The 26642-nt window shown below is 36.2% G+C and overlaps 1 protein-coding gene across 4 annotated transcripts in view; it reads right to left on the minus strand.

The window, feature by feature from the left end:
• Positions 1-25574, minus strand: part of lmo3 (LIM domain only 3) — an 81391-nt gene extending 55817 nt beyond the window's left edge. The window contains exons 1-2 of one of the 4 annotated variants that reach the window (XM_088923372.1): positions 24796-25574; positions 10661-10874 (exon numbers count right to left, since the gene is read on the minus strand). In XM_088923372.1, the coding sequence (XP_088779498.1) occupies positions 10661-10866 (206 nt within the window). In that variant the 5' untranslated portion in view covers positions 10867-10874; positions 24796-25574. Of the gene's footprint in view, positions 1-10660; positions 10875-19349; positions 19604-20982; positions 21296-24795 lie in introns of those variants that run through there. The other 3 variants (XM_088923371.1, XM_088923373.1, XM_088923370.1) reach the window with 3 other exon arrangements.
• Between the last annotated feature and the right edge of the window lie 1068 nt (positions 25575-26642).

Raw genomic sequence — 26642 nt, forward strand, 5'->3', positions numbered from 1 at the left:
CTCTGCATTAAATTAAAAGAGACCAATAAATAAATGCCAGCACACTCAAGTTCAAGGAAAACATTATTAAAGTCAAAACTATGTAAGCACAAAAACTATTCTGTAAGGGATGATTTTATGGTCTGTTCTGAATTGGCTGCAAGTCTCCCATCTGTACTGGTCAGGACTGGCCTCAATCTTTCAGTTTGTGTAAAGCTGTAACGAACCTTATGACAAACTGTACTGGTCTCTTAAGGGCTCTATATGGAACAACGCTCAAAAGGTTTCAAAAACAGGTAGGATATAGAAACTTTTAACTGTTGTTAGAAAACAATAACTCTTCATACACAGAACGTCTGGGGGCAGTGTAGCATAGTGGGTAGAACTAATGGGTTGCAGGTTCTGCAGACACTGCTGTTGTTATTTTGAGTGAGGGACTTTACCCCAATGCTTCTAGTACACCCAACTGATTGGGGACCAGTTTTGCTGAGGAAAATCCCTACGATGGATCAGTGTCCTGTCCAGGGAGAGGAGTCTCGTGCTCTCTCGTCCACTTAATGCCATGACAACCAGGCCCAGTGTGCTGAAGTGGCTTGGATATGAAAATTAGCCCACAGAATATCATGTATTTTCACAGTCAGCTGTGCTACCAACGTTAGGTGGAAAAAAATCTGATCTTCACAGAAAAATAGATGCATGCTCTCCATAAGGCCGCAGTACCCATATAAATAATATCATTAATAACCCCTAGGCCTGCACTCAGTTACTATATTCCTTTTCTTTACCTAAGTTAGGTGCATTCTCAATCTTTTGAAAGGAGGTTGTTTGTCTTTGTCTGGATGAACAGTTTTGAAACTGCATGCCTCAGTACAAATACGATCATGGTCTCATCATTTTTCAAAGAGACGCAAGAGATCTAAAATTCTGAACTCACTATCTTAGCATGTTTTCTCTTCAGTGCTGCCACTAAATAACTTTTTTGTCAAGGTGCTGTGTTCACAGCTAGGTTTTAGACGGCCACTGCTGCCTTTACAACGACTAATATGAATGTTTCTAAACTGTGTTATACAACGAGTGACAGTGAAAGGCCTCCTGAAAACATTTAGAAATGCCAATTATTCACTCAAACTGCTGTCCTGCATTGATCTAAGAGAACTATTGACATAGTGCACATACTCATCCTTCGAGGCTACACTTATATCAATTACATAAAAACTGTAGCTGTCTGTACTACAACAATAATAATAAACAGCAGAAGAATAAATACAATTCTTGTTGAAGCATTTAGACTGAACTGCTTAGCAGTCAAAAATAACTATTTGATTTGAGCAACTGTGGAAGCAGAAATATATTTCTTTTTATGCTTTTACCTACAGCAGTCTCTGTTTCACATTTTCCCCAGCCAAAAACATGAAAATGATATAAAGACCTGAATATCAAAAAAAATATCCCTTAATTCTGTGCATCATTGCACCAAAAATATATTGTCAAACCATTTCATACAAAAAATTTGTTGGACACTTCATCACTAAATATGTTTCAGCAGAACTACATAAGGGCTTAAATGGGTTACAAACAAGAGGAGGTCACTAGGCTACTCCAGTTTATTTGGATGCTAATAGGTAACTGGCCCAAGGAACTCATGCAGAGGCTTCTTAAAAGAAGGGCTAAGACAATACAGCTGATCTGTGTGTTCCAAACTCTAACAACACTATGTAACTTGTGCTCCATTTTAAAAGCACTTCTCTGTAGTTTCTGGCTCCTTCTTCTGTCTTCCGATTGGTGTTTCACTGTTAATTATGTGTATGGCCATTAGTTGAGTTTGGCAATGTGTTTGAAGATTTTTTTTTACTCTTGACTCTGGATTCCTTGTGGTCGTCTCTATTCAAGACTAACAAGATTCAGTTCTTTAGCCTGTCAGATTCAAGCTATCTTTCTGAGCCCAGGAATGCACCGGTTCTTTTCTGGATTGACGCCACAGCCAGCAATATATTTAACATAACCAGCATTAACAATGCAATATTCTAAATGACATCTTACTTCTTCATTTTAGAGTCCTACCATAAGATCCTAATATTTTAATTGCTTCTCCACATTGGTTAGGAGATATAAATTATGTGGCAACGTAAACATCTACATTTTTTTTCATAGACTGCTTGTTCAAGATCAGCATTTCCCATCATGTATTTAGATTTTATTTTGTTGCTGTACTGAAAATGCTTCTTTTACATAAGGGAGGCTGTGTATAGACATACTCAGGCATCGATATTCATTCAATTACAAGGCATGTCTTTTAGCATTTTCATTGTTGTTTTCTCTCTTGTTTTGTTGCACTTGAGAAAAACAAAAAAAGATATTAATTAAAAACAATAATGCCAAGTACAAGAAATGTAAAAAAAAAGTAAAAGCAATGGAAAGTCTGCCCTAGAAGCTCATGGCACATAAAAGGACTACACACTGGATGGGATACCAGTCCTTTGCAGGGCTCCCACACAAAGACAATTAACCTAGCCAGTATATTTCTGAGAGGTGAGAGGACATTAAAGCACGTTAATGTGATAGAGAACACGAAGACTCCACACAGAATTCTCCTGGCATCAATTCCATGACACAAGAGCAGCAAGATAGAAGGACTAACAGTCACATCACTGTGCCACCCACAGTGGGTTTTTTTAATAAATGTATTTCAAATTGATAAATTTAAGGATTTTGTAATAAACTTTCTTTAGTAAAATACAGTATTTACAACATGATTAAATATATATTTTCAATACAGCCCTCAAATGAAACAAGGACTCATTTTTCAACATATACACAAAAATCATTTAAAATCAGTAAAAGGCTGATGATAGTTCTGAATATAGTATTTTTCTAGTTGTGTTTTTTTTTTAATTCAATTCAAATGATTGTAACTACTGGCCTCTAATCCTTGTTGTGCGTATTATAGTAACACCGCAACCTTCACATTTGAGATATCTGTTACTTAGGCTTAGGCAAGGAGAGCCCGATAGAGGCTTTTTATTTTGAATTTACAATTTCTTTCTATTCCATAATGTTTTTGTATGTGTGGGAAATGTAGGTAGTTTTGAAGCTAAAAACAGGGCAGAACAGTGGTGTGGTGGTTAGCTCCTTTGGGTGCTCCCATTTCTAGGGAGCATGTGTGCGTGTCTGTGGCCGTGTCTGCCCTGTGACAGACTGGCACCCCATTCACAGTGTGAGAGGCTCCCCTGCGACCCTGAATTGGATTAGTAAATGGACAGAAGGATTACTAATATTGCTAAATATTTTTACACAGTGTTTCTTTGTTTTTGCTTCTTGCCTGGGCTGAGCCTTGATGTCCCGGAAAGTAAGCAGTGCTTCAACAGTGAGCTTTAACCTTGCGATAAACGCAATTGCATAATTACTCCTTAAAGTTATTCTTTCAAATCTGTTCAACAGCTTTTTAGAAAATGGATGGACGGAAGGTAAAAATACACTTGAAACCTTTCCCTTTCTGATAAGCACGCTGCAGGGAGAGAACTAATCTAAGTAAAAAGGCCGTGTGTCCCAGGTGGGGGTGGCCCAATTCAGTAACGCAGAGGTCATATATAAGCAAACCCCAAAGGAGAGATGCATCTGAGAACATGTAAGAGCAGAGCTGAAACTTCAGCTAAATATGTTTTCTTATTAAAAATATTAAGCTACAGCTGACATAAAACTTGTTGAATATGTCACAGTAAGCAGGGATCATCTCCGAAACTGTATTCTCAAAATCCCATTTCCTCTAGAGGGCGACAAGGGAACTTTACACTATGATTATGATTATAAGTAATGACATACTGTAGCAAGTCTATTGCCAAGCCTATGCATTTTAAACAACAAAATGATAATACGAGGAAGTTCCATATCCCTCCTTTACAAAGGAAACAGGAATATTTTGTGCATTTCCGATATTCGCAGCCATGTCTGTAAACCGCAAATTGTAAAGGTATTGACAAAATCTGTTTCCCCCAAGTGCACCACAGCTTAATCTCCGAATATCTATGAATGTCACAATATTGAAATTAAAATGAGATACTAGTCAGATGCAATAACACAGAAAAAATGATTCAATAAACAATAATTAAGCAGTTCGGCAGCAACTCAGCGTAGCATTTTACCCTGTTGAAATTTGCAACTACATCTTCAGAACTCCATTTCAGCCTACAGATATTAAAGGACATACGAATACAATAAATTTCTGAACTCAGAATTTAACGTACATATGGGTTCCATGTGAACATGTAAATGATAAATTAAAATTAAATGAAACACTGAAGAAGGGACAATACTGATTAGGAACTCAGAGAGATTACAGAACAAGAGGCTAGCCACTTGTTATTTGCCATTTGTAAGCTAGGAGAAATCAGTGAGATACTTTTAGTAACACACAAAACAAATAAGTCATTAAAAACTAAATTGAATATGTGTTTTTCAAGTCACCCAAAAGACCCAAAAGACAGGTAAATCCTATACTCATCTTGTTATTACTAAAGAATCCAGAACATATCAGAATGTATTCTTGTTCCAATGGGAAATGTAGTTTAAGAGTTATTTTATAATATCATCCCTCAGCTCGGCTCTTATTTATTTTGGATGTCTGACAGATTGAATGCTGTGTTCTGAGAAACTTTGAAGACCTGATACAGTAGCTATGAAGGCTTTTGCCACGACTGTGATTAACAAAAATGTTGATTAAGAAAATGCGTCACGGAGACACATCTACAGTAATGCAGTGGTTGCTGAATATTATTATTATTAATTTATTTAGCTGGTGCTTTTACTGGAACAATCCAAGAGAAGTACCTTACTGAAGGGGACCCCACCTGACATACAGTATGAGCACACGACCTTCCAGGTACTGTATTAGTCTAGAGCCTAAACCACTCCTCCATACTGCTGCCACTACGCTGCTGAGTCAACTGTAGTGCAGCGAAGAGGCTAAAACACATACCAGAAGGTTAATATAAAATGACAGGATTATAGAAGAAAAAGAATCACATTATACAACTTTATAAGACAGTGGTGCCACTGAGGACTGCTGGTAAAACAATGGTGCTTACAGAATTCTGCACCCACGTCTGCCACCCAACTATGAACCGAAGGTCATATTTTTTATCTTCATCTCCTTAGTCTTAGAATATGCAAGAAATGTTGCCTGACAAAAAATAATTTATCCATATGTTGATGGCATTTATGTTTTAGTGCATTATTTCCTCTTCATTTTTTCCATGTGAAGTATTGCCGTTACTGTTAGGGCTAAAATCTGTCTGTACTTCAGCCTAAAAAAGCTGAACAGCCTCCACAGGTGAATAATGGAAAGACTCACTTTACTTGGCAAGTGTTATATATGAAAAATTGAAATTTATCATTACATAAATTATGTATTTTCACAAGATGCATTAAAATAATCATCTAGAGAATTATCATTAATAACAGCAGGGTCATCTAGAAAAAATGTGAAGAATAGATGTGGTGCTTCATCTGTTGTTCAGTGTATGCTTTCAGTTAAAAATGTTAATAAAAATAATTACATTGAATTTACAATCCACATGGCTTTTTCGTAAAACACATTTAAATGTTTACATAGGAAAGTGGATGAGCTGCATTTCACCATTTGGATATCATGCAGTTGTATACATCTTGTATACAATGATATACAAGATATACATGATATACAAGCTCCTACAATGATATACAGTACACAAATATGAAATTATATTTAACATTTACAAACACAAATTTTAATTCATTTAGAGGGTTTAAAAGCTTTTTTTAATCACTTGTGAATGTTAAATACTCCTTATTTTTCCTACTGTAGATCAATAATTTTCTGGAATGAGATGCAGAAATTGAGAGTAGTAATTATGGTAAAAGTAATTCACTACAACAGAATGCGAGAGATCTTAGCAGCAGCCTTTCATTTCCTTTCTCTCTATAGAAGGTTATGCTACCCATCTGTAAAAATACTACAGTACCTCTTCATTTACTAATCTAATCAGCTGTCTGAATAAATGCCAGTCCCAACTTAACATCTTAACATCAAGTCTTCCCTCCTTGAGCTCTGATGTCTGTCACAATCGGGTTATACCTACAGTGGCAACTACCACAGAATTGTAAACACAAAAACCTTCAGTGCTCAAGGTTATAAAATATAAAAGGAGTGCCAACTACCAAAATAGGTTAAAAAGCAAACAAAAAACCCTGCAATGCTCAGTTGATGTGTTTACGGATTAAGTACATCCCTAGGCTGCACTTCAGTGTATCTTCCTGGCCTAGTTGTGATACCTGTACTGTACTTACAGGTACTGTCAATGCCACCTTTGTTTCAACTGAATTGCTTCTCTCTGTAGCTACTGCTTACTTGTCATTCAAGCAAATTCTGGCGTCTCCTGTGGAAGCTGTCCGGGATGATTTTTTATTTATTTATTTTCTACTAAATTACACAAGACTTTCCTTGTTAAGCAAAGCAAAACAATGTGTGTTTAATCTACATGATCATGCCTCCTACAAGATCTAGAAGGAAAACAAACATAACAGCACAGAAAGAGTTTAACAAATTTGTCCTTTTAAAAATAATTCTGCTACCTGTTTCAACATACTGTATTTTAATGACTTTCTTACCACAATCTTCATTTCTATCACTAGTGAATGCTACCATAAGAACAGTGATAGGACAGAAAATGACTGATGATTGCTTAATACAGTATTTATGTATTTAGTACAGTACTTATGCAAATATAGACAAAAATAACACCATGATCAAATAACTGAATTTATTCTATTCCCCCTGTTTAAAAAGACTAAAGTCATCTCTGGCTACCAGGTAGCAAAAGATTCCTATTTTGTTTCTTCTTAATATTTGATCATGCACTACAGCAAAACTGAGTTGGCTGTGCATAAATCTCCTTTTGCTTATTTAATTTGTTTTGTGCATTATGATGGGGATTATTATTTTTCTGCTAGTGGGAAAAATCACATCACTCTTGGTTGTAGACCCCTGCTGGATTCTATTAACCCTGGTTATGTCAACCTTAATAACATGCCACTGTACTAAGCAGGATTGGATTTATTCTGGTAGGTTTTCTGGAAGTCATAATGCCTTGAATTATTTACTTTTACAATCATGTTTCATTGTCTTATTTTTATAAATGAATAAATAAAAAAATATGCATACTAGAAGGGATCAAGAAGCACAGACAAGATGAACTGAGGTTACCGGCATTGTATTTTTATTATTAGAGTAGCAATTTTTTTCCCCATTTCCCTAGGAAGACCATGGCATTTGAGTTTTACAAATTATTGCCAAGTATTAAAAAGAAGCTGCAGAATATCTCAGAATTGTGAACAAAAATGCATTTATCCCTTCTCTGTTATTTATATCTTAGAGATACAGGAATGTTCCACATTCAATGTTGGAGTGGTAAAAGTAAACTAACAATCATCAAATTCCTGGCATTATACTGGAGATTTTTAAGTGCTGTTTGTAGTTTGTAGTTTGTGTTCTTGGTCTTTAACAGTAACTGTACTGTATGTTACCAATGCCTCACAAACTGAATGAAGAATGTTTTTGAATGCCGCTATTGCAAGTCATTTGCTAATAATCTCATGTTGTATAATGTTTAGGGCATTGAAAGAATAAAAAGGGACTGACATTTTAATATCCATTTTTTTTAAAGTAGAAAGTAACTATGTAACTGTGCCAGTTTATACAAGAAAATTTTCCTCACGGCAATTGGCAATAAGCGTACACATATGATACAGAAGCTATAACAGCTAAAAACAACAGTATTTTTTAATGGTAAATTAGCATTTTCGTGTGAGATTCAGTGAATTTCTCGTGAAACTAAACCCCACTTACTAATGTAAACACCGATTTCATATTGGAATGTTAATGAACATCTTTAAGTGCTTCCTCTAAAGCCACAGTACAAGTCCCATGGGGATACGGAAGTAATCATGGATAAAATATATCAGCAGCTAAGCTAATCGTATAGTTTTAGGGCAGGCAGCAGTGGAGTGGAGTAGTGGCTCAGTCAGCGGACTTGTAATTGACAGTCTGTGGGCCCAAGACCTGGGTGTGGCATTGCTGATGTATCCTTCAGTAAGGTACGTCACTCAGATTGCTATATATTACTATACCCAACTGTATAAGTAAGTGTAAATCACTTAAGATAAAAGTATCAGCCAAAATAATAGTTTCTTATCAGACTGATGCAGCTGGTAACCCACTATTTTTCTGTCTTCACTAAGACTACGTCCAGACTAATACTATTACTATCTATACTATTGACTTAAATGCATATCATACACAGATGCATGAAGTCTCCGTTTTATGCTTTTTTCTAAAAATATGAAATTATTAGTAAATGTTACTCAGGCAACCCAAACTGATTCCAGGCACTCTCTCATTTTCTGCCTAGAGGAGGCATACACAGCTCACAATCCAGTGAAAATGAAAATAGAAGATTTTCAGCTTTACTTGCAGCTTTTAAAATATATATGCAAAGAATTGCTATATAGCCCTAACAGCCATATCAATTATGGTTGAAATCAGTGCGGTCAACCCTCTCCAACAAACTATTAAAAAAACATAAGCACAGTTTATCAGCAAAACAGATTTCATGAGCAATAATATGCCCAAATAAGAAAATGAATGTCGGAATGTTTATTGAGGAGCCAGGAATAAGAAGCTTTGTCTTACGCCACCTGGCTATAGGAGAAGGGTGTCAGGAAGTTAACCAAGGAATCACAGCAAATATGGAGATGTGGTGGAGGGGGAAAGCTTATTTTAAGTTTTTTAGGAAGCAATGACTTGGAGACTTATGAGTTCAAATATGAGGAGAGAGACACCTTAGTTATTGCCTTCTGAACTTTTGTTTCATTTATTCACTATTTTTTTAAACCTGACATCATGTGGCTTTGGAATATTCTCATTTGGAATATTCCCTTATTTGCAAGACATTCAGGGAGGCATACTGTAGATGTTTCTAGGAAAATAAGAAGCTTTTCATGTAAAATGCTGAAGTTCTTGAGTAATGAAACATACACACAGAATCCAAGCCTTTCAAACAGTTTCTAATGCCTCCTATTCAGATTAATGCAAGTATTCATTTATTTTTACTGTGTATACAGATGCATTTTATTGGCTTACACAAATAATATATAAGCAGTAAAAAGTTTATAATATCTCATTAATATTAACATTCACTTGATGAATTTTCAACTAATAATCATATCAATACACATGCCATTTGATCCTCTCTAACAAATATTTCACGTAAGCAACAGTCATTAAGATTAATGATTAAAACTATCTGAAACTTAGAGAAGACATGAAAAAATGACCTCCCAAACAGACTGCACCTCAATTTTTTTTCTTATTGCAGTAGCTAAACTTTTGCCTTTGGGTTACAAATGTTGCCTTGATAGTGCAGACTATGGCTCCTGGCACTGTATCATAATCTTAGTCTTTTTTAACCCTCTGGCAATAGTTCACAGCAGTTACTCCCAAAAGCAACTCCTGTTTGTGTACAGTCTAAAACAGCAACAGAATCCTCACATCCCAAATGAGAAATAAAATGAACTGTTAAGAAGGAAAAGAGCAACACAGTACTCTGTCCTCTGAACCGCAATACAGGTACATTCAGTTATATTTACAGTCTGACGCAGATGTCATCTTGTTTTTTAATACATGGATATACTGTTTGAGTCAGATACAAGAATGAGCGTGCAGAAAAGGGCCACTGGCCGAATATAAATAACCGCCCACCACGAAGCCTGCAGGAGAAGAATTCTGGTATTGTACAGCGTCTTAAAGTGTTAAAATGGGCATCGTGAATGGAGAAACCTAAAGAGGATCTAAAGATGCATTTAGGAAATGTTATGCTCTGAGCTTCGTTCCAATTGGATCAGGATCCAAAGAGATCTAAACCTTTGTTTCAACATACAGTAACTGTTTCAGTGCATCAGTTCTTATATCATACCCTAAAAATACTATGCTGTCATAGGACAAAATATATTTTAAACAAGCTCTCTGACTAAATAGTAAAGACAAATAACTGCCTGGAAAAACACCGTAATCGACAGATTCAATAAAAAAATGACAGCTTACATTTCCAAGTTAGGCGATTTCCTGTATTACATGTACTGTATTAGGACAGCTTAAAGGTACACTAAAGTCAGAATTTTGGATTCGCAAAAAAATCATCCAAATGTAGACTAGCTAACAGCAAGGGATTTAGAAAGAGAAGGAGGAAAAGCAGAGGTTTGCCCACACCCCTCCCCACTTCAAACTCCAAATTAATTTATCTGAAATTACATTTACAGTCGATGAAACCAACAGCTGATGAGTTCAGAGGCTTCTTCTTTGGGCATCTTTAAGCAGGTGTGGGTAACTCTTCAGAAGCAGCGTAAAGCTATAGTATGGTGCAATGAGGGTAATGAAGGAGGAGCCCGGCTCTTGTCAGTATTCATTTCTAAAGAAGGCAGCAGTCTCTGCTTTTTCATTGGCATCTCTGTTTCTTTCCCACCCCCCACCCCCCTGCTGCTGCCTGACCTTGACACAACCACCACGTAGTGCCCCCGTCTCTCACTGGAGGCAACACTGTTACAGCCATGTGAACAAATAAGTGTAACGCACAGGCAAAGACGGAGCTTGTACCTTAGGTAGTCCCGTCGGCAGAGGATCAGGTTGGCTTTTGTGTAGAGTGTGGAGCCCACCTCGCCAAGACGGCAGTCACAGCAGGCACACTTCAGGCAGTCCTCATGCCAGTACTTGTCCAAGGCCTTTAGAAGGTATCGGTCTTTGATTTTTCGGTTGCAGCCAGCACAACCTTTTGGCTTGGTGTCTGGCTGGACTGAGAGCATTTGTATACCTGCGGTATAGAGACAAACGAATAACAGCATACGGTTATTCTTATTTTCTGTACAAATTCTTTTCTCTTACAGTACAGTGTCAGGAGGCTACCGATTCATTCGGTGCCGTGTAAAGAGCCTATGCATCAGTCTGATTTCAGGATGCAAGAAGTCCAAAGTGGTCTTCAGGCACAAACCGAATATCAAGGTGTAAAGCAAGACTGCCAATACACAGAAAAACTAAAAAAGAAAGTATGTCTCAAAAAGATTAAGACCACACATGCAGAAACACTAAAGATCAAATTCTTAAATGTGTAAATGCTTCATACTGTGGTTCATGATGTTCGCCTGACTTTCTGTTCAATAAAGTTACACTACCGTATATCGTGCTGAACCATAACTCTGAGACTTATTTCTGTTTAAATTTCTGACGGAGAATAATATACAAACAAGATCTACTTAAAAAGGGCATGTTCATCCAGTTCCAGATTTTCTTATATCAATACATTTCTACCCATGCCTTGTTTGCTCGGGTGCAAAATTTGAGGTACAAACAGGAGAGAACATTTCACAGTGTGGGAAAGAGCTTGAAAGTCTCCCTCCTACAGTATGTCTTCTTAGGCTGTGGGCAGAAAACCCCCAATCCCAATAGAAATCCTACAGCACAATAGTGCAACGCCAGCAAAGATCTGGGTCAGTAATGCCTCTATAAGTACAACATCTCTGCTTTGGTTAATTCCAGTGTTATTAAGTATTTTGATTTCCTGATGTGGTCTTTTGTTCTTTGCTTGATGCTTACATACACTATGTTTCAAAATGTTGTGATTATACTTTAGTATTCTTTAATATACAAGCCGGTATGCACATCTAACATGTATAGAAACTTTATATTTTATAATAAAAAAAACAGAAAAGATCACATTTGCCAACCCTAAAATAAACCGAGCTGAATTTTTTGAACAAGGTGAAAACCAGCTACTTTATTAAACAAAAGCTCTCTACCAAAAATATACAAATAATAATAAGTTCAAAATACTCATTTTAGAAACAGTACAGGTAATAGTATAAGTATAAAATATAATCCTTTCCACTTAGAACATATTTAAGAAAATAAATATATTTAAACACCTAACATTACAGATGATCCCGACTGCATTTCTAAAATGTGATTTGTATACTCATGATTTTGAAACTTACACAAGCACAATGCTCAGACTGTCCAATGTTATTATTTCTTTTAATATATATCATTCTAATTTTATGTGTGTTTAGATAAATCAACACCATTCACCAAAGTTATATTCTGCTTAACCGCTGACAGTAACCTACTGTATATAGAAGGCTACAAATTTAAGAAATGTAGATTAAAAAACAAATTAAGTGAAAATTAATAACATTGTACTTACATAAAAATAGTAAACCTGACCTAATGCTCTTACATCATGCATAACCGACATTATAGACATTTAACAAATCCTTTGGGGAAAAGACAATACTGTATGTAATACATGATAAATATTGTGCACTTGAAGGTATTTTCATTTTTTAAATACAAATGTATTATCTAATTCATATAAAAACTCTCATTGCCATGAACCAAGATTAAAAACCATTACATTTAAAAAACACAGCTTATAAAGTTTTGACTACATTGTTTAAAATGATTACATTCCTACATATTGTTCTATCCATTACAGCCGATGATGATCAAAAGAATACAAATATAACGGCAGATCATTTACGTTTTCACATGAAATATCTACAAATAATAATTTGTCTTAAATAGCTGATGGAAGAAAAAAAACTTTGTGGAATGTATTTTTTTTTTTTAATTCAGAACCACTGATCAAAAGGAAAGGTCCACCTTTGGGACCAGCACTGTTATTGTGTTTTAGAAACCTGTCTATCTATTTTCCATCCAATTCAGGCTTGCAAAGGAGCCGGAGCCTATCACTCTAAGCAAAGGCCACAAGGCGCGATACAAACTGGACGGGACACCTGTCCATCGAAGGGCAGACATACAGTACAGTAGACACAAACACTCCAAAACACATTCGCACCAGGGCCCCAGTTTTCCCAGAGGCCAATTCACCTACCAATATGTCTTTGGACTGTGGGAGGAAACTGGAGCACCAGGAGGAAACCTAAGCAAACACAGGGAGAACATACAAACTCCACACAGACAGCACCCCAGATCCGGAATTGAACCCAGGGCCACAGCACTGCGAGACAACAATGCTAATCATTGCACCACAGTGCTGCCCCTGTTTTAGTTCCTTTTTAAAGCAAAATACTTTAATGGTGTAGAACTAGAAGACTGTATAAAACGTTTAGAAAAAACTTTTAAACAATACTGGGCCATTCATCAGAAACTAGTGTATAAATGTTAAGTGATTTGAATAAAAATCCCCTTTCTGACATCAGCAAAAGGACATAATTCTATTGACCTGTAACATGTACAGTATGAATAGCAGTTAAAATATAAATTTACAGGCTTTTGCAAGCAACAGACTATCCACCATGTTGTAATTCACTACATTCCATACAAAGGCAAGAGTTACATTTTGGAAAAAATGTACAAAAATACATAAATTTCAATGATGTACCAATTTTGAGCATTATACTGTTTTCTATGAGAAAGCTCAAAATTGTAAAATAGTTGTAAAAGCACCACTGCTTTTAGCTCCTGACTACCTGCAGTTCATTATAAAACTGTCCTTATTTTAATAGGAGTGAGTACATTGCACAAAAAGTCTTTGAAGTGACTTTTGTGTGCATTCATGTTGTGCACTTTTACAAGCACATAATATCCTATTAACATATCACTGCTTTCCATCACCTGCAGACTCATAGAGTGTCTTATTCCAAAATACTATCAGTTGGCTTTCTCAAAGTGGATTCATACAAGCATCAAAGACAAATTTAATACAGCTTAATTCCTCATTTTCATTCAGTTTGATTTGCTCGGGTACGCTTCAACCAATGAAATCCATTTCACCTTAAATGTATGCAGCAGCTACGTTTCTAAGTGAAATATAATTACAGGCTACTTTCATTATTAAAAGCACTATTTGTAAAATGAAAATTTCCTTCAGTCTACGTTTACTCAATGCATGTGGTGCAGTTAACTGCAGATGAAGTTCAATGAAACAAAAAAAGTTAAAAGCTACTGTAGAATTTAAAGGTGAATCTTAGTCATAATGCCAGCTTGGTCATTTCTTTAAGGTTAGTTGATATTTAAATTAAATCTTTAAGTAAACAAAATCACTTCGTTACATCCTGAAAATGATTGCCTACTGCATGTAACAATTACAACAAAATTTTATTTTTATACATACATGAAACCTTTAGAAACATTTTGAAAAAAGTATTATACTGTATATTGCAGAAAATAAAGGATAGTCAGTGTCTATCATTTGGCAGTATAGTTGCACTGCATGAGGTAAAGCAGGAAAATGGTTAAAGGACAACTAAAACGGATGAAACCTCTGCAAATCACATAAAATCTGTGCTATACTGTATGTTAGTTAGAAAGAGTGTAAGAAATTTGCCAAGACAGGAAATTATTTTATACAAATTGGCTTTTTTAGATATATGTGGCTGCCTAATGATGGAAAGAAAAGAATAGTAATATGATTAATTTAGATTTAGCACATATGGCAATTAATATCGTAGTGAACCAATGTACAGTATTTGCAAAATTTCTGAAATCATTTGAAAAGAATGCCCCGTGATCCAAGCAGTTCAGTGAACATTCGCAGATCACTGCAATAACTTTTTTACTCTCAAATGGTACTAATCTGGTTTGGAAAAAAAACATACATAAAGCAACTTAGCCTCAGTCTTTGAAAATAAAGTAGCTTCAAACTTTCTTTTAGTCACTGAAATATAATATTATCTGAAAAGACAAAAAAATGTTCAAATTAATCATGGAACACCTTGAACAGACGTAATGAAAATAAGCAACTTCACATACAGTATGTGTGATGAAAACAGGTTGCATATAAGTCCAAGGAACTGTTTGCATTACAGGGCATTCTAGCTCTATCTCTAGTGTGAGAAAACAAATTAATAATCAGCAAATTAAAATGTGAATATCCTCTTACTATATTGGTACTTGAACTTTGCTATATGGGTAATTCAAATAATCAAACTGTTTTAAAAAAGTGTAGAACTCACTATTCTACGCATCTGAAGTTTAAAACAATTACACATATCTGCTGTGAAGATAGATTCTAAATCCTATCCTGTAAATTTTATCTTCATTAACTGCATAAAAAAGCAAAAAAAAATAAACATCACTTTTGATTTTCTCACCTTTATACCAGTGATATCTAGTCTTCTTTTTCCTACATCATTGATTATTACAATCAAAGCTGTCTTTCGCAACTAAAAATCCTGAATTTTACCTTCCACTGGGAGAAGGCTGAAAAGATTCCGCAGTCACCATCATGTGTATCCACTAACCCAAGAGTGATATGAAAGAGCTATATTGAGGTAACAATGTGGACTCATGGACAGAGTAATTAGTATGCTCCAGCCATGCTAAGGGGGTATACAACTCCTACACACCATCATTTGTGTTTTGTCTTCTTTTGAATCTGAAGATACATTTTAGTGAGCCGTAGTTCAGTAATGTTAAATGAATTTTTGCAGGACTTCCTAATATAAACAATACCAACTCTGCACTCACTCATATATAGGCACCTGCGCTGTAAATGTTTGATTGCAAAAGGATTGGGGACACTGACTGATGTAAAAACTTGTTTACTTAGAATTTGACAGAGAAAAAAAAACACTCGTGCACAAACAAACCTCCAGATAAATTTAAAATAGGTAACTTCGAAAATGTTATTTTTCTCTGTAGCTCTTTTGACTTATTATCCTAGATTGCTTTTCATATATGGTAACCCTGATTATGAAATTACGACAATGATAAAGCAGAAAACATCTCGAACGATATACTGAAAACTGTTAAAGATCAAAGCACAGCAAATTCAGTTTTAGCTCAGTGAATTCTGCAAATGCCCTGCAAAATTCTTACATTCCATTGTGGCGATTTTCAACTCAAGGAGGTATGGGGCTATTAACTAGTCTGTAGCACAACAGTTAAATTTTAGAGGACTGTCTATGAAACGGCAATCAAGAACCTTAATACAACATTATAGTTAAGTAACAGGAAAACAAAATAAGAAAAACTGTAAAAAGATTACATTAGATTCATGTCTGTGTTCTACAGTGTGTTAAGATTAAAATCAAATAACAAAAATTAGCAATACTGGTGTAAACATGCACTATGCACCAAACTGACATTTAGTATTTTAAAAGTGACCCAATCCCAAATCCCAAATTAATCACGAGTGCCCAGTATTTAAGGAGAGGTGCAGGAATTCAGATTCCAGTGCATCCTGTTTGAAGAATCATGTACACTTAAACAGCATGTCTCCAGATCTGGTTTATAAACTAAAGAAAAAAAGGGAATTATGAACACAGTTTTAGTTCCACTACCATGAACATGTGTTAAGAACCAATAAAGTTTCATGCAGTACTGTGTCTAGCTTAATCATTATGAAAGTTATTGGACATTTGGAACTGAATACATCCAAACACTGAAAGATCCGTCACCAAAATGGCAAATAAGAGATTCATACACTGTACATTAGTACTACTAATATTTAATTTTAATATCACAGAGCAGCATTTGTGTATCATACACAATTAGCAGAATGTAACATTTAGTTATTGTTTATTTTACAGTATTGCTGCCACAACAACACAATGTTGTAGTGTGATACAGTACTAATTTGGTGTTGCACAAACACAACGTTGTTTCTTTAACATGAAAATGAATGTGATTGAGTAAAGCGCGATATTGACAGAAACTGCTAAACCATTGGCTTAACTGCAAATGTACACAACACCAGCAATACAGGCCTTTACTGACCTATAACTGAATCCATTATTCATTTTATACTCGATTACCTCCCATTGTGCCCTTTAAATTACAGATTGCTTCTTTGCTTGCTTATTTGATTAATTTCCTGACTGTTGGACTTCATGTGGAACACATGTGGTGTCTGTATTATATTTGTTTTTACATACCAATCATCAAGAACTATAACTTATTATAAATTATTGAGTTAGTATGAAAACCGAAAAAGGAAGGATTGCATTCTTAAATTGATGGGTCTTTTTACATGCAGTTTGAGACAGAATTACAGTATCAGCTATGCCTTGAAAACAGCATATGGTCAAAGATGGAAAAAAAGGCTATATTTAGGTTTAATCTTAAAATAGTCAACTAACATGACCACAGTGAAAACTGTGGTTCTACTGTATGTAATGGAATAACAGGCTATTACTGTATGTGGATTTGTGTTTTAAATATCTCAGTTCTGTAAAATAATGAATCACTCATAAGATAAAAAAGGGTAAATCTACAGCATTAGTCAGTTTCCTCTTGTTTGGAAATTATTTTAAGAGAAAGTGGGATAAATGAGGAAAAGGAATATATATGACAGGGAACAGTTAACTGTTCAGGCCGCTGAAGGATAAGCACTGCATAAAAACTGAAACATGTATCTTACCAGGCACAAGGGGCTTATGCTTCACTGTGGAGAGTTCTCATTTGAATATTGTGGATTGTGTTTTATTTTTCTCTTCGATTAACACATTATTAAAACACACTAGCAAACGTTGTCTGCAACGCTTTTCAAACGGCATGTGTACGGGTCGCTTAATACTTTCTTATTATGGACATTACAAGGAATATATGGAAAATCATATAGACCACACATTTATTTCCCAAGTAACCACTAACGGAAAATATGTAACCGACCTAAACAGCGAACTTCACTGACCTATACTGGAATCCATTATTCGCTTTACGCTCAACACAAGACATAAATATCAACTGTTACAAAGATTTTGACTTTTTAACAGCAATATACAGTACTAACGCATGAAAAGTTGTACGTGTGTGAAACAGTCTTGGGATGCATTAATGAATGATAAACTGAATGTTAAAAAAAGGAATATTTGTATTAATATCCTGCTTAGCAGAAAAACATTTTAACAGAAGCTGCAATCTTTGTGAAAAAAATAGAACAGTTCAGAATCATGTTTAAAGACAGTACAACCTTTCCGAGAGATTATTTCAAAGTCCTGAAAACTCGTTTTAACAGCCTTGGAACAATGCATTTTTTTACGTGGCCGTAACTCGGTATTTGATAGAAATCTTATATAGACCCTTTATTTAATAGAAAAAAAGCAGCTAGGGCATACATAAAATAGCTTGAAGGGTCATTCTGTTTGCAGTAATGAGCAGACACCCATTTTATTTCATTTCATTTAAACTGGTGAGCTTTTAATTGGCTGGATTGTATTGTAAGAAACACGTACGGTTGATTGCTCCCATTATGCATCCTTGTTCTGTGGCACTCATCCGCGCAGTCTCAGCTTCACTGGTTAACACAACAAAGTAACCGCAACTCATTAACAAACGAAAAGTAGTAAGAGTTTCAACTCTTCTCAGCCTGCAATCAGATTTAGACGCGTTGGGACAGATTGTATAATGCGCTGAACCACTGCCTTAAAAATCAGAAGCTTTCTTTTTCTAAATTTCGTTCATTATTAAATTAAGAAAACAGGCTGCCAGGAGTCTAGTGATCCAGATGAAAGGAATTTCGCCACTTCGATTTTCCAATTGCCAAGCAACAGTGAACAAAAGATTTAGGAAAATAAAGCTGGATTGGGCCTAAAAGATTTTTTTTTCTTTCCCTGTGCGTTCGCCCAGAGCAACCCCGCAGGTTCTCTGTGAACTCCCTTGCCTGTTTCCCGATGTTACTCAAACTCCCTCAGGGTACCTCATACAAATAGATGTCCGAACCCTTATAAATTGAGCTCATACCATTTTACGGAGTATATATATATAAACTACGTGACGACTGCATGCCATGGAGCTGAGACCCAATCTGATTCTCCTTTTCTCCCCTTTGCAGCTGCAAGACTCGGCGATACTGACATTTTTCCACTCTTATCAGTTTAATTACAGTTGCCATGGTAGCAAAGTGCTAGTGCTTGGCAAAGGCCAATAAGAGATTTGCAACAGCGAACCCAATTTTCGATGCAGCTTGCATGCACAACAAAACAAGACCAAAAAAATCACTTTCTGAGTTAATGTGCTTAGTCTTTGGTGCTAAACGTAGTCTTTATCTACAGCATTCAGCGGGAACATTTTGAAGCTATCCATTAAACCTGCCAGAATAATTGGCACCAGCCAACGTTCTTGAAAGCAATTAAAGCCTCCGAGAACAATATTGAAGATAAACGGAAAAAACACCCCTCATCCCAAAGCTATGGAATACTTCAGATCACGGGTCTGCTCACACCATCGATTCCTACACAACACACGTTCCTAAAATAAAACGAGACAAGGTGAACACTCAGAAAGCTAAAGAAAAAGAATAAGTACCAGCACAGCGAAAAATCCTTACCGAAACTTTTCTCCCTTTTCTGCATTTGGTGACTTCAGCACCCCAACCACCATGCAACTCGAGAGACAAAAAAAAAATGCTTCGTTTCTTTGGATGAACTGAGCAGCTGTATGCTCGCACGCTGAGGGTGGCTTCCTATTGTTCAAAGTGAGAACCTCGCTCCAGACAAAAAATAAAACAAACAGGAAAATAAGGAAAGACCTGCTACCACTATCGCCTACTAAACGTAGCCAACGTTTGTCACATCAGTACTCGATTATGAAAAGGAAGTCTTGCAGCCGCTGCTATACGAGTGGTAGTGAGCAAATGACAGCGGATGACAAAAGCACATGCTTACCCCTTTAACGGCGCTGTAATCTTATAATCCCCTCATGCTTTACTTGCGAATGTTAGCCAGTTTCAGCGCCTTGTATAATGAATTTAATCAAATACCACGGAATGGCTTCAATCAACAGCCTTAGCACATAATATCAACAAAACACATTGTAGTTTTAAACTGACGTTTCCTTGTCTGTTGCAGATGGAAAGTTAACGCCTGATGCACACCGGCGAAAGTATCTTTAGCGCCGTTACCCAACTGGACACAGACAAGTGCACTGCGTAGAACTGAGATGTGCGATGTATTTTTTTGTTTAGCGCAGTTTTAAAGCCTAAAACAATTATACCTTAAACAAAACGTCTTTTTCATTCTGCAAATCTCTTTCCCTTTATCTGCGTATTTACTTGGAACATATCCTACAGTAAGTATCAGTGTGTACGTGAACTCTCATTCATATTCACTACAGTATACCCTATCCACAGTGGATAACGCGGATTGTAAACATCGTGTAAATTAAAACACGGAGATAAAAGCCGTAACGAATTGCATAAAGAACATCATCAACAATTGTCCTCGTTAAATGATGCTCCTGACAGTAACGGTGGGATATGGGGACATTTTATACATTATAAAACACGTTATTTGCCCGTAAATACAAACAAGCTATTATTTTTAAAACATTATTTTAAGTGGCATGAGTCGTATCTAAAATGTTCATATTCAAAGCGTTTTCCGAGAGGGTTTGAAACCAATGTTTAAACTGTTTAAAAACTTTCGATTGTTACAGTTAACAGCTCCTTACTGTTCTTTACCTCTTACCTTATTCTTGAATTATTCTACACACAGAGCAAAGTTTCAGCATATTCTAGTTTCCATCTATAATCGTGATGTTTTCATCTACATCACGGTATTTACAGTCTGTTTCTGCTCAGAAAAGGCACTTCAAATGAGTAACGCAAACCCTGGTAAATGCGTGGTTGCAATTCCAACAAGTGTTCCTTTCTATAAAGAAAATTATCCATTTCTACACAAAACTTCACTAAATCCACAAATAACGGTTTTAAAATGCACAGCGCTAACACAACATCATTGGTGAAGGCGCTCGTTTTAAGTGTTTTTGTTAAAAAAAAGTGAATGGGTGCCTTTTTCCCCCCTTAACCCAATGAATTAAGTTAAATATCATTTCTGTATTAAGCATGCATAACTTAAAGATTCCACAAGCACCCCATATTTAAAAAAGAGGGTCTCAAAATGTTCTACAGTACTGAAGTACGGTACACGTCAATCCATTTTGTGCAGCTGCACTTTACTCACCTTCTTCGCCAAGTAATGCAAAAGGACTCAGTTAAAAACAGGCACAGTAGCGCAGTTTCAACCTTTCTCCCTTCAGAGCTAAAGTTCATAAAGCAAGCATTGCCCGAGACGTATCTGAGATCTTTAAGTTTAAAATAATGAGGTCCGCATGGATCCGCAAGCAGTTAATTGCAGTGTTAGGCAACAGAGCTACAGGTGTTCTCTTTACATCCGCCGCTGAGCTCCCGTGTAGTATACTGAGGGGCTCAGAACAACTTACCCATCAGTGACTGAGGGATGGAGCACAGAGAACCCTAGCTTTATCACCTACGAGTCCAATCCCTCACCAGCGAGACATAACACAGCAAGAAAAGGTCATTCAGTTATTGCTGCAAGACCGAGGAACCAGAGCGCGCACACACAGCCACACACGTGCCAACACGTATCAAATACACTAAGCCAGCGATGTACAGTTCTCTGCTAGCACCGCAGTGAAGCAGCAATTTCCCACGTCGTGGAGACATTACCGTGTGTTTACAGATAATCCGAAAACAAGACAGAACGCTTAGAAAGAAAGCAATAGTGGAGAAGAAGACATACTGCTGCGCAAACTGGTAAAACAATAGCAAGTAATACGGAGCAAAGCGCCTTTCTAGGGATGCAGTTTTGAGAGGCAGCATCTTTACAAGGAACTGACGCCGATAGTTTCCCCTACCACATGGCCTTCACTGTTGGAGCATTGAGTTATTATGAGTAAGTTAAATAAGAAAACTTTTTTTCCCTCTTTATTCCATTTATAAAAAAATTGGATTGTAACCATAGAGGGCAATAAAGATACGCATTAGCTCCTAACATACAGTAAGCATTGCATGTTTGTATGTCATTAAATATTTTTATTTTTTTAATCACGCTGCAATCTTCCTATTAGCGACCTCTATGTTCAGTCCTACATTCTGTATATACTGTACAAAATCATTTAAAAAATAATTTGGGAGAAAAATTAAAGCCTTTTTACGTACAGTAAATGCCATCCATTAAATTCACATACCAATATCTTCATTACCTGTAAAACGTTTGAAGGACAATCTTAATTTCCCCTTCTCGAAACACTCGATAAAAACGGGCAGAACATACAGACTCCATACAGAAGGGGCCTAGTCTGGAAGGAAGCCCAGGTGCCTGAAGTAGCAAGAGAGGAACTGCGAAAACCGGGAAGCCATCGTGTCGCTTTGGTTTAGTTATGCAGTTAACAAATAACCTCCTACTTGTAAAACTTGGACGCATGCAAACTCTAAATCTACATAGAACTATAAAGTCCACAGATGGACTTGTGTTATTCGTGACATATCTTTTTATTTTTGTTAGGCAGTTGTTTTTTATGCAAAGCTGGGGTAAAGGCTTTGACATTTGGCAATTAAAAACGGAATTGTAGAAATCATTTTAAATGGTCAAATAATACAGTACCTTAAGTAGAACGCTGAATACATCTAATTTATAGAAAAAAAAACGATGAATATATCTTTATCATGATGGAGGGATGACTTAGTTAATGAATCAGTTACTGTATGTGCAGTGTTCTGTGAATTCTTAAGTACTTTTGAAGGTTTTCACGTGAAAGATCAGTGAAGAAGACACTGATTTTCTGCTTTGTGCATGCGATTTCCACGGATTTCACATCTGACACTTAGTTTCTTTTTCTCTGAAGATCTTACAATGTATCTATCAAGGCAATCTTGATATCAATAGATGAAAACAGAGAAGATACTTGATTACTTCATCCTACTGTATTTTGAGTTGTTATTAACGTGCCTCTCAAAAGTACAAGAATACCATAATTTGTCATTAAAGGCTATGACTCAAAACAACACTAATTAGCTGCATTCTTTTAAAATGTTAGATTTATTATTAATACTTTTTTAAGTCTCTCTGAAGATCAGTTATTTAAATTGAGTCTCAATTAATTTATAATTTAGTAAGAGAAAACATCTGAAAATATAGCAGTACCCTTCAGAGAAACTTTATGCTTACATTTTAGGACTTAGGTAATTGATTTTTGTCACTTTATTTGCTTTGAAATGTAAGCTGTCTTAAATATAACTACAGTGCTTTGTAAGCTATAATACAGAATCTTCTTTTGACACATTTTATATATAAACACCTGGATGTGTAATATTAAATTTTATATTACTTATATTTTCAAGCACTTCAAAAACTGTGAAAATGTAGAAGGCATTCATAATTTTCAGTGTCACACTACATCTGTCTGTTCAGCTGTCTGACTTTCTTTAAGCATATGAAATCTGTAATAATGGGATACAATGATATGACAAGGTTTTAATGTTTGTATGAATGGTAGTTGCACAGATTGTATTGAACAGTCCTTGAAGTGTGATGATGACAAGGATTATTTGGTGTTAGTTTTTTGCCATTTTTTTGAGTGACATGTTTAACAGGTTGATTGCTCTTACTTTTCACAGAGGCATGAACTAATACAATATTTAAAAACAGGTCCTGCTAATTTATCTTCCCTTCAAGAGCACTTGAATAAAAGATTGTATTTTTATCAACAGAACAAACAGAAAATAAGTACTAGAACAGTATTTGTAACATTTGAACTAATGTATATATAAAGATTAATTTGTAAGAGATTTGCGCTAACAATAACCAGTTTGCTTTTTAGTGACCTAAAAGAAGATAGTATACAGTACATATTTTTCAAGTGAAAAGGCTTTAAATAAAGTTACTTGGAAATATTACAAATATTTTTGTATCTCTTATTCTGGTTAGAAACGTCATTTAATAAATCTGTTCTATGGCCTCACTGATTGCAATTTGCAAGTGTGATCAATATACAATGTATGAAATTTATATACAAAGATCAATAGACAGACACAAAATATCTTGTCTGAGCAGATAAAAGTGTGTAGTGCACATTGTACAGAAGACTCATTGCAAACTTTGACACAATTTAATTTTGTGAGAAAGACTTTAGAACAGGGTTGTCCAATCCTGGTCCTAGGTATTCGCTATTTCTGCATGTTTTGAAGGTCACTTTAAAGCAGCAGCACCTGAAGAGCTGGAAGAAACTACTACATTAGTCCAGTAAGGCCAATAATCAGCTGGTTTTGCTCATTACGATCTGAGTAAGAATGACCACACACACACACACACACACACACACACACACACACACACATACACACACAGGCCCTCCAGGATCAGGACTGGACATCTCTGCCGTAGAAGAAACCTGCGACTGACATCCAGTACATTGCCTTTTACTTGCAAAATTCAGTTGAACTTTCAGGTTGACTACTATCCACTAGGCGAGATATTTAGTCCCCCCCACCCCTGCTTACCACTTCTCAGGACAACCAATTAAAGCTAAAATGAATAAGAAGAGAACATTCAGATTTTCCATAGATTTCATTTGTAAACAAATATGCCCCTTACATTGGTTTGGATGCTACATGCATTAACGCCGTGCCTTTCGTAGTAATTAATATTTTGGGGTCACAAATCACTAAGACAAATGAATCAAGCAGATTCTTTAAAACTTTATTTTAAGGCACATCAGTTAAGATACAGAATTCAAAGATATCTGTGACACTTTTTAAAAGCACTTGTTCATTATTGGAAAAGAGGAAAAAAAAAGGTGAAATCACTCCTCTATATTGTTTTCTCTTCTGTGTGTATTTTTGTCTTTTAATTTGATCTTACTGGTACCTGCTTGTCCAACCACATGCAACTCCCAAACTGAAAAGCAAACTCTGCAATGTGCAAAGTCAAACGTCAGGGAGCGGGGAAGAAAACAAGCAGCACTCAGGCACTAACCTCCACAGCCAGCGACTCCAGAACCCAAGGCAGGCAGGGAAGGGCAGATTAATGAGACGCTCCTATTGAACAGTTTGACAACAGTAGCTTTGACTCCGGCTTTCTTTTTCCGCTCCGAATCGCGTGGCTGATAAAGTTGTTGTTGTTGTTGTTTTTTTTGTTGGCTTTTTATCTTGTTGTTATATCCTCATACTCAGTCGCCGTTTTGCTCTGCCTACTCTACCTCTGCACAACAGCTTCACACACGGCACACTACTACCTCTGTCAGCCAATATGCGGGGAGTTGAGAGAAGGAGGGAGAGAGAGAGACAGCGAGGGTGTATGGATGTGGAGAGGGACAGCAAGTGAGAGAGAGAGAAAGACAGAAATAAAATCAAAACAAATGGTACAGCTAATGAGGACAATTAAATTAATTATGTTCAAGGAGATGAGTTTTTTTTTCCCTTCCAACTCTATGATCTGCTACCTCTCATTGGCAAGAGACGCTCTGTAATTCATTGCTACTGATTAGTGCATCTATGCAAATCTTTGTTTAAATCATTCTGATAATTAAATGATGGGATTATTCCTATGCCTAGGGTGACATCACTCTGTGCTAATTAGTGCTCTGTTTGGACTTGTGGCATTAGGCATCGTAATGCCAGTACCAGCCAGGAAGGTACTATACTACTTTATTTCTCTTTCTCTCGCCTCTGCTGGTGACAGATTCCTAAATACTCGTTTATGAGTCTTCTGCTCTTCGTCTTGAGTCTGTTTTCTTTTCTGTTTTGTTTGCATGTGTGGGTGTGTATGTGTGTGTTCTTTTTATAGACATAAAGAGGCAATGGATAAATTATATGCCACGCCACATTTGAAAAGAGAATGCGAATGGAATCAATAGTTAACATTCAGCTCCATGCCATTCATTTTCCCCTAAAATGTAATGATAATTAGATGGGTCATAAAATGCTCCTCTTTTCATTATGACTGATGAAATGCATTAAAGCTGACAGGGTATTACCTGACAGTAATTAGGTTTTGTCATGAATTAAATTATTTGAAAGCAGGCTATCTTCCCAATCATGCAATTTACAGAGAGATATTTTAACCATGCAACAGAAACAAAAGTAGAGGAAAAAAAGCATAAAGATGTAGAGAATAAAGACTATCCCCTTCTCCTCTGCCCTCCTCCCCTTTCATAATCATATGAATTATTCACAGGCAAAAAAATAATAATAAAAAAAGAAAATGTGCAGATGAAGAGGTATGCCACCTAATGTTCTTCACAGATGTGATCATCAGCAGCTGTCTTACAGTTAGATACATGCCCGCGCAAAGTGATCTGGTGAACAAGAGGTGGAATTTAATCATTTTCTGCTGACACGTTTGCGAAAGGACATCATTAACACTCGGGAAAACTCCGCTTGTTATTTCTTTGCCCCCCAAAACACACCAGCTCCAGCCCTCTCCCAGGGAGGAAAAAAAAATAATAAAGGAGAAAAGAAATCGCAGCTTAATGCAGTCGCTCGAGCTAAAGGTTGTCTTTAACAAGGCAAGCAGTTTCTTTTTCTGCAGCAAGTAAATTAAGAGTTTAATTACAGACTCTCAGAAAATCTTTCAAAAAGGATTGAAGTAAAGAGCTATTTCCTGGTCTGATTACCCTAGCCTGAGCTCCCTTTCAGCTTCTCATCAGACTTTCCATTTCATAGAAGCGTTTACTTAATCCTCCTTTTTTAACACCCCCCCACGACACCACCATCCCTTCAAATATAGGAATCCTGCAATATCTCCCAATCCAACACCACACAAAAGAAAATAAATAACCTACCTTTTTTTAAAAAAAGGCCTTCTGCAGAAATAGAATTTGA

This window comes from Atractosteus spatula, chromosome 8 (genome assembly GCF_055471065.1).
Source record: "Atractosteus spatula isolate fAtrSpa1 chromosome 8, fAtrSpa1.hap1, whole genome shotgun sequence".
Lineage (NCBI taxonomy): Eukaryota > Metazoa > Chordata > Actinopteri > Semionotiformes > Lepisosteidae > Atractosteus > Atractosteus spatula.